The following is a 13,318-nucleotide window of genomic DNA, read 5'->3' as shown; positions in this document are numbered from 1 at the left end:
TATAGGCCGCTTATTCCTTGATTATTCCAAATGACACATCCCCAAATGAAACAGGGGATGTGCCAACTGATTGGAAGACAGCAAATGTCATACCAATCCACAAGAAAGGGGACAGAACTGAGCCCTGAAATTACAGACCAATCAGTCTCAACTGCATCACTTGTAAAATGTTGGAAAAAATTATTAGACAGAAAATAGAGGAGCATCTCAATGAAAACCATATTCTTGGAGATAGTCAACATGGGTTTAGACGAGGCAGATCATGTCTTACTAATTTATTAAAAAAATGTGAACATGCAACTGCAGCTGTAGATCACGTGAAAGCATATGATATGATATACTTAGATTTCCAAAAAGCTTTTGATAAGGTTCCACACCAAGACTGATCCTCAAATTGGAAGCTGTAGGCTTTCAGGGTAATGTAAGTAGATGGATTATGAACTGGTTGATGTATAGGAAACAGAGGGTGTCGATTAGAGGAGTTGCTTCTAACTGGAGTGAGGTTGTTAGTGGAGTTCCACAGGGATCAGTACTAGGGCCTTTGCTTTTTCTAATCTATATTAATGATATGGACTCTGGGATAGTTTGCAAACTTGTCAAATTTGCAGATGATACTAAAATAGGTGGCTCAGCAGATACAATCTCGGCAGCACAGGCTATTCAAAGGGACTTAGATAATATTCAGTTGTGGGCCGACACCTGGCAAATGAAATTCAATGTGGACAAGTGCAAGGTAATACATGCAGGTAACAAAAATGTCCACTATAATTACACTATGGGAGCAATAGAACTAGATGAAGTAACGCATGAGAAAGACCTAGGAGTCTATGTGGACTCCTCACTTTCTCCATCCAAGCAATGTGGGGAAGCAATAAAAAAAGGCAAACAGGATGCTAGGGTATATTGTCAAAAGTGTAGAATTGAGAACAAGGGCAGTGATGTTCAGACTGTACAATGCACTAGTTAGAGCTCATCTGGATACTGTGTACAGTTCTGGGCTCCACACTTCAAGAAGGATATTGCTGCTCTAGAGGCAGTTCAGAGGAGAGCAACCAGACTTATTCCAGGTCTGAAGGGAAAGTCCTACTCGGAGAGACTGAGGAACTGAACCTTTTCACCCTGGAACAGAGGAGACTACGTGGGGACTTGATCCAAGTCTTCAAAATCATGAAAGGCATCGACCACATCAAACCAGAGGAGCTTTTCCAGATCAGCAGGGACACACGCACCTGGGGACACAAATGGAAATTGGGCTTCAAGGTATTCAAAATGGAAAACAGGAGACACTTCTTTACACAGAGAGTCATCACAATCTGGAATAAACTACCCAGCGATGTGGTAGAAGCTGAAAGTTTGGGAACATTTAAAAACAGACTGGATAGGATCCTTGGATCACTTAAATATTAATGAACACCAAACGAGCACGATGGGTCGAATGGCCCCCTCTCATTTGTAAACTGTTCTTATGTTCTTATGAAGCAATGGCCCATTAATAAATTAATTGAAGAAGGACCCTCAGTGGGCTTGAACTGTGCCGCTTGAACATCATTTATTCTATTATTTATATTGTACAAGAAAGGCTTTGCCAATATCCAATGAACCAGTGCTACAATTCAGCCAGAGCTCCGGTAAATATTTCCAAAACGTTGACTCAAGACTGCGGCTGTTCGGTTTGTACAAAAAATACAAAAATTCAGCTTTACTACAGTATAAGTAATAATGCAAAAATTAACACAAAAAAAAGAAAAGAAAGAAAAAACTGTGAGTACTGTTTAATTTGAATAATTTAGTTTTTACATTTTATGTCACGTGTGTTGGGGAGGGGGTTCCAGAAAAACAGAATGAGAAATCAAACCCTGCAATAAACACACAATTTCTGACACGTTTGTATTCTGCTTCTTACTGTGCACATCAGTGGAGGCGGATACGTGAACTCCGCAGCGTGTCCAGATGTGTGTGTCTTTCCCATTGTGACTACCATTAGAAAACATGGACTGTGGATTTTTTGTGATTTTGGAACTATTATGTTTGTTTTGGATGGGAAGCAGAACAAGACGCAAGGCCTTTCGCTGCATCCCATGAAGACATTTCATCAAATTATTTGTTCAATGCTTCATCCAAAAACTATTGATTTGAATAAGATACACTTGAAGTATAAATACTGTGTAATGTGCAAAGTATATTAATGATGGGCATACTGATAGAGTCTAAAATGTTTAATGTCTGAAGTCTGGTTAATGTAATAGCTGCCACTGCCCTTTTGCTGTCCAGGTGGAAAAATGTGTTTAACTTAATGAATATAACATGTTCTGCATTCTAATGCTTATCTTAATGATAAGATAGTTAGTCTCTGATATTTTTTCTTGCACAATTACACACAAAAAAACAACCATCTGAATGAACAGATTGCACTCCATTTTTCCTCTTTATTTCCCCACTTCCTTTACTTTCTAAAACTTTTGCAGAAATACGCAAGATAAAAATAACCCTGTGATATTCCTCACTTGTACTAGTTTACTTGAGGTCATGGGAATGTGAGGAAACCCTACTTACTGGAATAATGTAGTTTATGTTACATTATCTACCTACCATCTTTGAGGAACAGAGCTCTTCTTCATTCCTACAAACTAGTTTTCATTTTTATCACATTGCTAGTTTCACAAACAGGAGAAGTCCCATGTGTCTGCCCAGAAATACTGATCTATAGATACTGATCCAATTGTATGTGTCTGTAAGGTCTTCTGTCAGATGGACCATAGATTATACGTCCTTTTTAGAAAAAAAAACATTCTACACATTGACTTTTTCCACTCTCTAAGAAGAAATGCTAAAAATGTGCAATTTCAACAGAGAAACGATAGGTTGCGTATGCAACTGTGGTTATCTGAGAAAAGAAGCACTGCCCAAGGGGGAGGAGGGGTTTTCAGCACGCATCGCTGGAACATATCAAAGACATTTGTCTATCAAAGCACTTGTGCCTGTCACTCAAACATGACCCTTCCGCCTCCTGTTTGTATAAAAGGTGACGTCTGAACAAAGACTTCCCCTTTTTGACGGGAGCTAGAACTCCCACGCAACCTTGCAACCCTTGGACAGTGTTTCTCTTCACAGGGGTCACAGTATAACCAAACCTTCGCAAAGGAGGAGGCAGCGAGCTGGTAAGAGAGCCTACCCCAAGGCGTACCTACTAGGAGCCATACCAACTCTATGATAGAAACCACAAGGGCACAGTGTAAGTGCTAGATGGTGGCCGTGACACCAGCTCATGCACCACACGCAGGACACACTGCCGACCAGCAGCTAGTGGCAACAGACGCTCTACTGATGTCAATAAATTAACTATATACACAGCGGGGCACAAGAGTAAAAATACAGCAGCAGCGGCCCTCAGCACAGCTAGCATAGCTAGGGCGGGGCCACAGGCCTGCTGACAAAGGAACTATGTACAATGGCGGGGTACAGGTGTAAAAAACACATGCACTCCTGCCTACAGAATGAACTATATACAAGTCACAGTCCGGTAGGAAGGGAAAATGGTTCTGCGTTGCTTTTCCCAAGCACGCTCAATATGGGCAGACAGGGATAGAAAAGCCAGGAGCCAGTGCCCAATAGAAGGAACCGGGCCCGTCATGTCCAGCCTATAGAGGCTCAACTCGCAGCCGCACAGATGTCTGCTAGTGGGGTGCCTTGAAAAAGGGCCCGCGACATGGCTACACCTCGAATAGAGTGGGCCACCAGGTATTCAGGCTCCAGGACTCCATCTGACTCGTAAGCCGCGTTAATGGTGTCCACAATCCAGTGCAAGGGGCACTGCTTTGAAAGTGACTGGCCCTGTGTCCATGCACTGTAGGATACAAATAATTGGTCTAAGTGCCGAATGTCCTTGGTGCGCTCCAAATTGAACCTGAGAGCCCGCACCAGGCACAACAGGTGTAGCCTACTTTCCTCCACCAAAGAGAAGGGAGGAGGATGGAAAGCCATCAACTCAATAGGCCTGTTGAAATTGAAAGGAGACAGCACTTTCGGGAGGAGCGCAGGATTAGGTTGAAGCGTAACCCTGGAACCATCTCCAGCAAAATGGACACACGTGTTGTGAACGGACAGGGCATGTAACTCGCTCACGCATTTTGCTGACATGATTGCCAACAAAAACGCTGTCTTCAGTGACACTAATCTTAGGTTAACTGACTGCAAGGGCTCAAATGGGCCCTTGAAAGTGCATCCAGCACTACATCAATGCGCCACGTGGGCAGAGAAGGAGGGTGGGTAGGCCTCAGCCTGTGTGCACCTTTCAGAAACTGCGTCACCAAAAAATGAGAGCCCAGAGGCTCGCCATCAATCTTGACATGACATAAGCAGAAGGGTCCTGTTTGATCAACGGGCACAAGGGCCAATGGCAGCTTTGATAGACAAATGTCTTCGTTACATTCCAGCGATGCGTGCTGAAAACCCCTCCCCCCCTTGGGCAGTGCTTCTAACTTGAAAGAAAGCAATAATTACATCCTTATTAAGGTCTCTTAAAGATCAAGGACACTTTTCAATGTGTCTGTGTGGTTTTAGAAGGAATGTTTCTGCCTTTGACATCCGATTTACACACACACTGATGACTCATTCAATACAGCAGTAGACCTTTTCATATACTGATTTAAATGCACATACATTATAGTGATTCATACATACAACCACTATATAGTCTAGAGCATTGAATAGTTAACATAGGTCACCTTTTCTGTCTTTTGTCCCCTTTGCCTCCTTGTCTTTCTGTCAAGCAGATTATTTCTTCAGTAATAAAGGCATTTGTTTCCTACTACACCACTGAAACTAATACAGTTTGCCTCTACTCTCGGTCTTCTGTTTGGAAGTGTTCTGGCAAGTTCCTTCTTGTCCGACCCGTGACAAGAGCACAAAAAGTTGAAACAACAGAAGTGGTTGCCCTAACATGTGTCAGCTGGTTTAAATGTTTGTGTGCAATGTATTAAGAATTTTACTCCATAGCAACGGAGATGTGAGTTTTACATTTCAATTTACAGGTAATTTAGATCTTAATTCAGTACGGAGTCCAGAAAATGTTTAATTGCATACAAGAAAATGGTCTTAAAAGATGAATAATTACTAAATTGTAATTGTTTTCTTGTTGGTTTCATATACCTGTAATAAATGTATAGGTCTAGATGTGAAATGTATTAATGTGCACATGTCTCAGAGGTAATTCAATCCACTTTACCATTATATTGTTTTTAGAATAAGAGTAAAATACATATAGAGTCAAAAAAACAACAACATTAAATTACAAAATATTTTTTTTTATTTTTTGTTGAAAATGATAGAAAACACAGTGACAATACAATAAACAATAAGTTAAAACATATTTTTAAAAAGCAGCCAAAACAAATGCAAACATATTCATTGTTCCCTGGTTATCATCTTAGGCAATCCTTTATATATCAAAATAATGCTATCCTCCTGTATTTATATCAATGAATCTAAGCTGATGTACCAAGAAGTAAAAGTAAAAAAAACAGGAATTTTTGGGCTTGTATTTTCCCCAAATGATAAGAAACCAGGGACTAGGTTTAAATAGAATTCTTCACAGATTGTAAACTTAATACTCAAGTAGTCATGTAACAGTCAAGTATCCATCATATTCTCATTTTACTGATATCAAGTTGATAAAATTACATTCAAAACCATATGCATATTATGAAAACAAGTTTGTATACATATTTTCTTCAACTTTTCACTCCCAGACAATAAACAAAACAGAAAATTACACATTTTCCTTAGGAACAATATTTTATCAGAAGACACTGTTAGTTTTACACATTAAGGCACTGAACTATAAGAGAAGTGAATCTCTATTTACAGAAATCAGAGCTGGAGGAGTAAAGGTTTAGCCCAGCAGATTTTAAATTAACAAATAAATACCATATGCACAGAGTTCAATTGTTTGGGGTGGGAAAAAGTAAAAGAGCACACAACTCCATAAAATAAATATCAAGCAATAAATACAATATTAAATACAATATAAATAAATAAATATTACAGATTTAATACAAATAATTCACAGAGATACTGAGGAAAGTAACAGAGCTCGATCAGTCCAATGATTGATCCATTGTACAACTGTTATGATGAAATGTAATCAAACCGTGCCAGCCAATCACAGTGCAGCAAATACATATCACACTCCTACAACTACAGGGCAATTAAGTGTATCCAATCTACCTAAGCTGCATGTCTTTTAGAGGAAACTGGCACACCTGGCGAAAAAATTGGAGGCCACAGGGAGAACATACAAAACACATATTTTCAGACAATACTATAATATTGTACTGTAACATTAGTCCTTTTAGTCACTGTAAGATAGCACTTCACAGCATTTTATCATGCTTCTTGCGTTACTAATACTTGTATTATTGATTGATTTCCCCCTTGCTCCCTTTCCCGTAGCCCTTGACTGTGACCGAACATCTTGACAGCACTTCAAACAGGCAGGCACAGGCCAGAACCCAGGTCCCAGTAGATCTGAGGCAGCAGTGCTAAAGTTCTCTATTTTCTTTCTTAGAGTTCAGATGTCCTACCTTTGAGTATTACAGTGGGATTTAGGTCACTTTGCCTTGAGTGGGAGGTGCTGGAATTAATAGTAGCAGATTCTGTATGCTTCATGTCAGGAACATGAAAAGAGACCACTGGGCAGGGACCCTTGACATTTTGACACACGAGTCTCTGAAGGGAGACAGTGTTCACAATTTCAAACCCAACTTTCCCACCAAAGGTGCTTGGCTTCCAGTATTCTGGGGAGCAGATGGGATTGCCCATTAGGCCCTTCAGGGAATAAGGGGCCCCCATTTCCACCATGGTCTCACCAAAGATTGCATTGGGCCGGGGTTTCTCAACCAGCAGACCAGGATACATCTCCATGGCATCGATGTGTCCATACAGTTCTTCCAGTTCTGCTGCCATTTCTTTCTCTCCTGCAATAGAGAAACAGTTATGGGTTATTCAATGCTTATGACGTCCTAGTTTTATATTTGATAGGTCAGATACAATTGTAGCACTGCAACAGTTTTTCCACACTCTAATCGATGGAAACTCTTGTGGTGTAATTGTGTTCATTCTGCCTTCAATCTATGTTGTTAAGTGTTGTTCAGGGGCCTCCAGCTATCGGTCCTTCCCTAACTACAGCAAGCATCAGCAGATGTGAAAGACACTCGCTGTAGTAACCATGGCAGTTACCTTGGTAGAAATAAACAATGGTAAGCAAGTGAGTTGGGCTTGATCAAACTTATCCTGATCTTCCCTGCTGAGATCTGAGGCAATACTTACATATTCCAAAACAATGCCTAATTGCAGATAAGCTCTCAGTTCCAGAAGTCGTTAAATTTAAGTTCTGTACAATACAATTTGGGCAGTTCCCCCAGTTCCCAGTATTGCTGATGTAACCGAATGTTTTGCTCCAAAAATAGCTAAATAACATTGAATTACTGCACTGTAATACTGCAGCTGTGTGTTCTCATGGTTTGAAAAATACATGGTTTGAGTTTGCAGTGCTTTTCTCACCTGTGAGATCTTCGAAGGACATGTAGGGTTTCATGGAGAATCGCTTTCTATAAGCATTCATTGACTGAAATTTCATCTCTCTGCTATGTTCAATTGACTTCTTGGCCACCATCAACACAGCTGGGGGAACGTTTCTACCTCCTGCAACCTGGGGAGGAAGAGAGCAAAATAAATCATTACATATTACAAACTAATCTAGATCTAATTTGTCTCTGTCATCTACACAGTATACAATAATTCACAAATAGCATTTAGAATGCAGGCAACCTTTAATTATATAGAACATAGACACATATTACTGCATGTACAATTATAGAAAGTATCCACAGTCTCTGCCATTAAACATAAATTAATCTGACACCTACACACAAATAGATTTTAATAGATAGTTTAAATGGTAATTTAGTGTGGAGCAATACTTTAAAGTAAAGACAGTAAAAATAAATACATTCTTGAACTCAACTAATTCATATGAACTATGGGACTTACTCTGCCAGCAATCTGCTTAGAGAAGGACTCCACCAGGTTGCTGATGCCATGCTCTATAACCACCGAGTTATTGAATAGAAACTGCTGGTAACTGTACTCCTGGTCCTGGATGTGGAAGGTGTCAGGCAACAGTGGGTGCCAGTGGTAGAGGGTGTTGAACTCCGATGAGATACGGTTCTGGTACTGGAAGCGTTGATTGAAGAGAAGCTCTGGGTCAAACTTCAGCTTGAAGTGATATCCACTAAGGTGCTGCACATAGTCTTCAATCACAATTTTAATGGTCTCGCCTGTGGACACAAGAGCATTGTATTTTTTTAAGCAGGGTTATTATATTAAAATGCTCTTTTCCCTTTCTCAATTTAGCATGAGAAATCCACTAGAAATGTTGTCTTTGAATCTGCTAATCCAACATATCATTCCTTTTTGAAATGTCTGACACCACCTGCACTCTTTAATTTTCCTTAAAAAGCAAAGGTGCACTTCAGAAACCAAATTTGGCAGCTTAGGGTACTTTACACCTTCAGTCTACCAAGTCCATTGGGGTTAGGAAATGCTCACTTACCAATCAGAATGAGCCGAGTTGTTTGAAAGATCTGTTCGTCGTCCCACTCGGGGTGCTCCTGTATGAGGATGTCACACACACGGTTGTGTTCCCTCAGCCAGATCGTGGCGTACATCATCAGCCCAGGGACCAGGCCGAAGGCTTCATGACCCACAGCAAATTTGTGCTCTTCAGGAACATGTGGAGGGTAGTGCATTTCTACTTGTACATCCTGTACTGTGGGGGGGTACATTTCACCGTTGATCATCTGCAGAACAAAAACAGCTTCCATCAGACACAATCAACAACCACTGGGTTTCATCTTTCCTACCATTTTTATTGTAGGAAGTATTGTTAAATGATTTAATCAAGTGTATTAGCACCTTAATTAGCTATTGATGATTTTGAACACAACTAGCACTTTTAAATTAATTAACACAATACCTTGTACTTCAGTTTTCCATCTTTTAACAATCTGAGCTTGTATTGTCTTTCCAGACCCTCTCCATAGATGTGGCTTAAGTCCACCTGGAAAAAATGAATACACGCGTCTTGAAACATATTTTTAAGATAACATTCAGGTGAGTGGAAACACAACTTTAAGAATTCTTAACAAATTATTTATGAGCATACCATGTTGGAAAAAAGTGGATGATAAGCAAATTGTGTCCAGTACAACATGTGCGTTTATCTATACATTCATGTTAATACTTGTATCTATACAATTATAAAACCTCTTTGTACCTAAAACAGTTGTAAAGCTAGTTCTCCAGGTAGTGCTTACCCCATGTCCCAGGCCTCTGGTGAAAGATGGCCCTTTTTTCATATCAGTTTTGAAGAACTGGTGGGTGAAATGCTGGGCAAAGAAGGCAAACATCAGGCTGGTTCCTTGAGGGTCTGGGATGAACCTTTTCCTCAGCAGGAATTTCTCAGCTATTAATTTGGCGTCGGGCAATGTTTTCTTTCCTGAAAAAATAAATCACGGTACTGTGAGACTTACAGAAATGCACAACTTGATCTTTGGGGAGTTTATAATAAACATTGGGATCTCCTGAAACTCACACACAATATAAATATTTTAATTTTCGTCAGAGTGAATCCCCAGTTAATCCCACACTTAATTGTGTCTGTAAAACAAAAGGTCTAAGTGTGGTCTCAGTATTCGGCTGCAGGAGGTTTCCTCGCATTGATACTTGAAACCACTGAGAATAAACTACGTGTTCAGCTTTCAAATTCACAGAAAACTGGTTTGAAAGTTTTCAGAAGAACTCACCTGCAACTCCCATGGGCGTAGGACAATCCACTGGAACAGGGGGCAGGGTTCTTGTGTAATAAGACAGGTTGGAGTATGCTTCCCAGTTTTTGTAACCATAAGCACCATTGTACGTAGGAGGACTGTCAATCAAGTGTGACCGAGCTGGAGGTAAAAATAAAAAGAATGAAGACGTGATTACAACGTACAGCCAAAACCAACTATTATGACACTCCTGGTTGTTGTTTGTATTGTATGGTTTTCATTCTTTGACTACATAACGAACTACAGGACAAAACTAAATCAGAGAATGTAACACAACCCAAATTAAAAAGTCCTACTGAAATCATTTTCAACACAAATTGAAATGCAATTCTATATTCCTTTTACATTTAGCAATCTGACACGTGGAAATGTGGAAATGTCACATTTAAACCAATGCCAATCGTTCATAGCCTCAGTTTAAATAAGAAGCAGATACCATTTGATATAATTTGGGTTTCAAATAAAATATATTGGAACTTACATGTTAAAACATAGCTCATGATGTAATTCCTTAAGAATGGGATGTTGTTGATGATGTTCCAAAAGCCCTTGAAATGAGTTAGAATATAGTGCACAGTATTTGGTGTTGGTTTCAGCTTGGTTTTTATCCAGGTCAGTAGTTCAGCTGTGAAAGAGAAAAAAAGACCAAAAAGGTGAATAAACAGAAACTATGAACAAACTACCATAATAATATGCTAAGGAATAAGTAACATGTGCGTATATACATGCATGTTACTTACGAGTTGTACAGTTCTGTCCATAATATCCAGTTCGGGTGCAATCACACTCATACTGATCCGCTCCTCTTGTCATGCACACACCTCTGTTCTGGCATGGTTGCGAACAACAAGGATTTGCTGTAAAATCAAAGTTGTTGTATCAGTTGCATGGTGCTACTATCTCCATATGATGTATACAGTTTTTAATACAGGTCTTAAAAAAAGTTATTGTGCCTTTGAAGAAATGTGATAAAACACCAGTTGAATTACACATTGAACAAATGACTCTATAATTCTATACATTACTCGATCTTCATTGAATAAACAAATACTTTACATTTCATTAATAAACCATTCGAGATCCCCATATATCTGGTGGAGACCGAACTACTGAATGCACAATAAATGCCCATTTCCCCAAAAAACACATACAATTATTACAGTATTGTAGACTGAGAGAAGTTACTATTCTTACCAGACTGACAGATGCTGAACCCCAAAGAAACGAGAATAACAAGACAGCCGATTGTGTTCATCACAGTGCCGTGTTTTAAATATCGTAGTTGGAAAAAAGAAATCGGCAAGTACTAATAAATGAAACTGAAATCCTAAGTGCCAGACCGGTCCTTATAAATTGTGTTTCTGTGAATCATTCAGGGGAGGCGATTGGGGTGGGGGCGTGGCTTATTTGTGAGGGGGGGGGGGGGGGGATAAATACGTCACTCCTTTGGAACACGTGTCTTGGATAAGTAATACATTAATTGGTGTTTTCAATTAAAGTGTATAATTAATTGGAGGTTACTTGATATCTTACTATTGTACTAACATTGTTTCAGCACCCTAGAGTCATTCTATTTAAACAATTATTTGTACACTTATGTTTAAGGCAGCAATATAGATATTGAGCAATAGACATTATGAACTATTATTATATTAACTTTATCATTAATAGTACGAGTTCTTACAATGGTCTTTTTGCCTTCATTCGGAGCTTAAATGGTTCTTTACTGGGGGCTGCGTGTTGATATCAGCAATGGCTGCTATTTAGAGTTAATCACAGACAATTATGTGAATTAATATGTTACATTTTAAATTACAAACAAACCAACAAAGTGAGAGTGCAATGAACGTCTTACATGCTGATACACATCCCAGTTTCGGCTGTAGACATACAGTCATACAGTCGCCTATATGAAAATTGATTTGAGATTGATTTGAGCATCAGCTTTTTAGTTAGTAGTTATTAATTAGGGCAACATTGAGGTTTACCAGTTAGTCGATGTTCAATTAGGAAATGATTCATTATAAAGTACATTTTAAAGTCTCCACTGGGGATGATTTATTAGACAATTACATCCATAGCGACACCTATAGTATGTGCAATGTGTTGTATGTGTAATGCATTAGCTAATATGTTTATATATTTGATGGTAATACAATAACTCATACGTCATGAATTACTGACCTGCATCACTTTGGGATATTTACAGTTTCTGAATTTTTTTTATGATGCAAGTGTGACTAGGTCATCTCAGTCATGCAAATGCTGTCTGGACTAAAACTTCAAGTAGTCGGAAAAGCAGTTTGTTAATAGCTAAGAATTTGTATGTGTGTGCGTTTCTCTTATAAACCTTACTAAATGTCTATAAATCCCACCATATTAATAACAAACCAATAACAGACCCAAATAAGAAACAAGCATATTGTGATTACGTTTTTAAGCATTACACTCTTCAGCAGCCAAAAACTGACACCATACATGTACTGTTTTATATAATGGCCAGAGATCGCCGCCTTGTGGAAACTGGACCCAATTACAAAACCAAAAGTGTCACTTGAGTTTTCTTTACATCACATCTTCACATTGATGCTCAAGTGCACTGTCAGTGAAATTAAGTAAAACTATTCATACATATTGTATAGTAGTACACCCATTAAAATGAAGAGATAAGAACAACACTCCAACCTTTAGTTATTTTGTGGTCAATGTGCACTAATAGCTTCATTTTAGTAACAAAAAACCTAATTTATCTTGATCTACCTCTGCTTATAGTGTCGAAAAGCCCTTGGTTTTTAATATAGGTCGACTGACAAGGGCAATAATATATTGATATATGGTCCAAATATTGTTCTTCACATTATCAGGATGCTAAAACTGTACATGGCTTTTCAACAGGGTAGCGTACAGATTGGCAGAATTATTTATTGGTATATAATCTCTTTTAAGTTTTAATCTCTTCTTAAATTATTCAATAAATGTATATATATATATATATATATATATATATATATATATATATATATAAAATGTTGTGTTTCTTTTGTGTTTGTGTAACTTGGTGTATGCTGCCTTTTTGGTCAGGGCTCACTTGTAAAACAGATGTAAATCTCAATGTGGCTTCTCTGGTTAAATATAGGACATTTAAATAGCTGAAGATAAGCTTACTCAGTTGACGTGGATATGTAGATTATTATTATTATTATTATTATTATTATTATTATTATTATTATTATTATGTTAATGTACATACCCCTATGGTGTCATATATGGTCGTGCGAGTTCATGTGGCGCAGATGGCCGCAGTTCTGCGCGGCTCCACCAATGGCATCGGCGGGATCCTGCACATCTGCGCAGAGCTGCGGACATCTGCGCAGCGCGGAAGTTGGGTGTGTGGGTCTTTAATAAGGAAGGAAACTAACTAGGCGCCGCCT

General features: G+C 38.8%; 1 protein-coding gene across 1 annotated transcript; it reads right to left on the bottom strand.

Moving 5' to 3' along the window:
- Positions 1-5,282: 5,282 nt before the first annotated feature.
- LOC136714554 (prostaglandin G/H synthase 2) lies at positions 5,283-11,224 on the bottom strand. Its single transcript, XM_066692101.1, has 10 exons — positions 11,082-11,224; positions 10,628-10,744; positions 10,369-10,512; positions 9,864-10,007; positions 9,375-9,556; positions 9,035-9,118; positions 8,612-8,858; positions 8,050-8,336; positions 7,561-7,708; positions 5,283-6,974 (listed from the first exon to the last, which is right to left on the bottom strand). The coding sequence occupies exons 1-10, from the start codon at positions 11,140-11,142 to the stop codon at positions 6,562-6,564; spliced, it is 1,827 nt and encodes a 608-aa protein (XP_066548198.1). The 5' UTR covers positions 11,143-11,224; the 3' UTR covers positions 5,283-6,561.
- Positions 11,225-13,318: the final 2,094 nt, after the last annotated feature.

This window comes from Amia ocellicauda, chromosome 19 (genome assembly GCF_036373705.1).
Source record: "Amia ocellicauda isolate fAmiCal2 chromosome 19, fAmiCal2.hap1, whole genome shotgun sequence".
Taxonomy (NCBI): Eukaryota; Metazoa; Chordata; class Actinopteri; order Amiiformes; family Amiidae; genus Amia; species Amia ocellicauda.
Note: the sequence above shows the minus strand (reverse complement) of the source record. Positions and strands in the feature narration are given on the sequence as shown.

What these genes read in the sequence shown, in the direction of transcription:
- LOC136714554 (XM_066692101.1), bottom strand. Translation starts at nt 11,142, where the DNA reads ATGAACACAATCGGCTGTCTTGTTATTCTCGTTTCTTTGGGGTTCAGC. An exon ending in CATGAGCTATGTTTTAACAT is followed by an intron (nt 10,008 to 10,368) that starts GTAAGTTCCAAT and finishes TTTTACCTCCAG; the next exon opens with CTCGGTCACACTTGATTGAC. An exon ending in CCAGAGGCCTGGGACATGGG is followed by an intron (nt 9,119 to 9,374) that starts GTAAGCACTACC and finishes CATTTTTTCCAG; the next exon opens with GTGGACTTAAGCCACATCTA.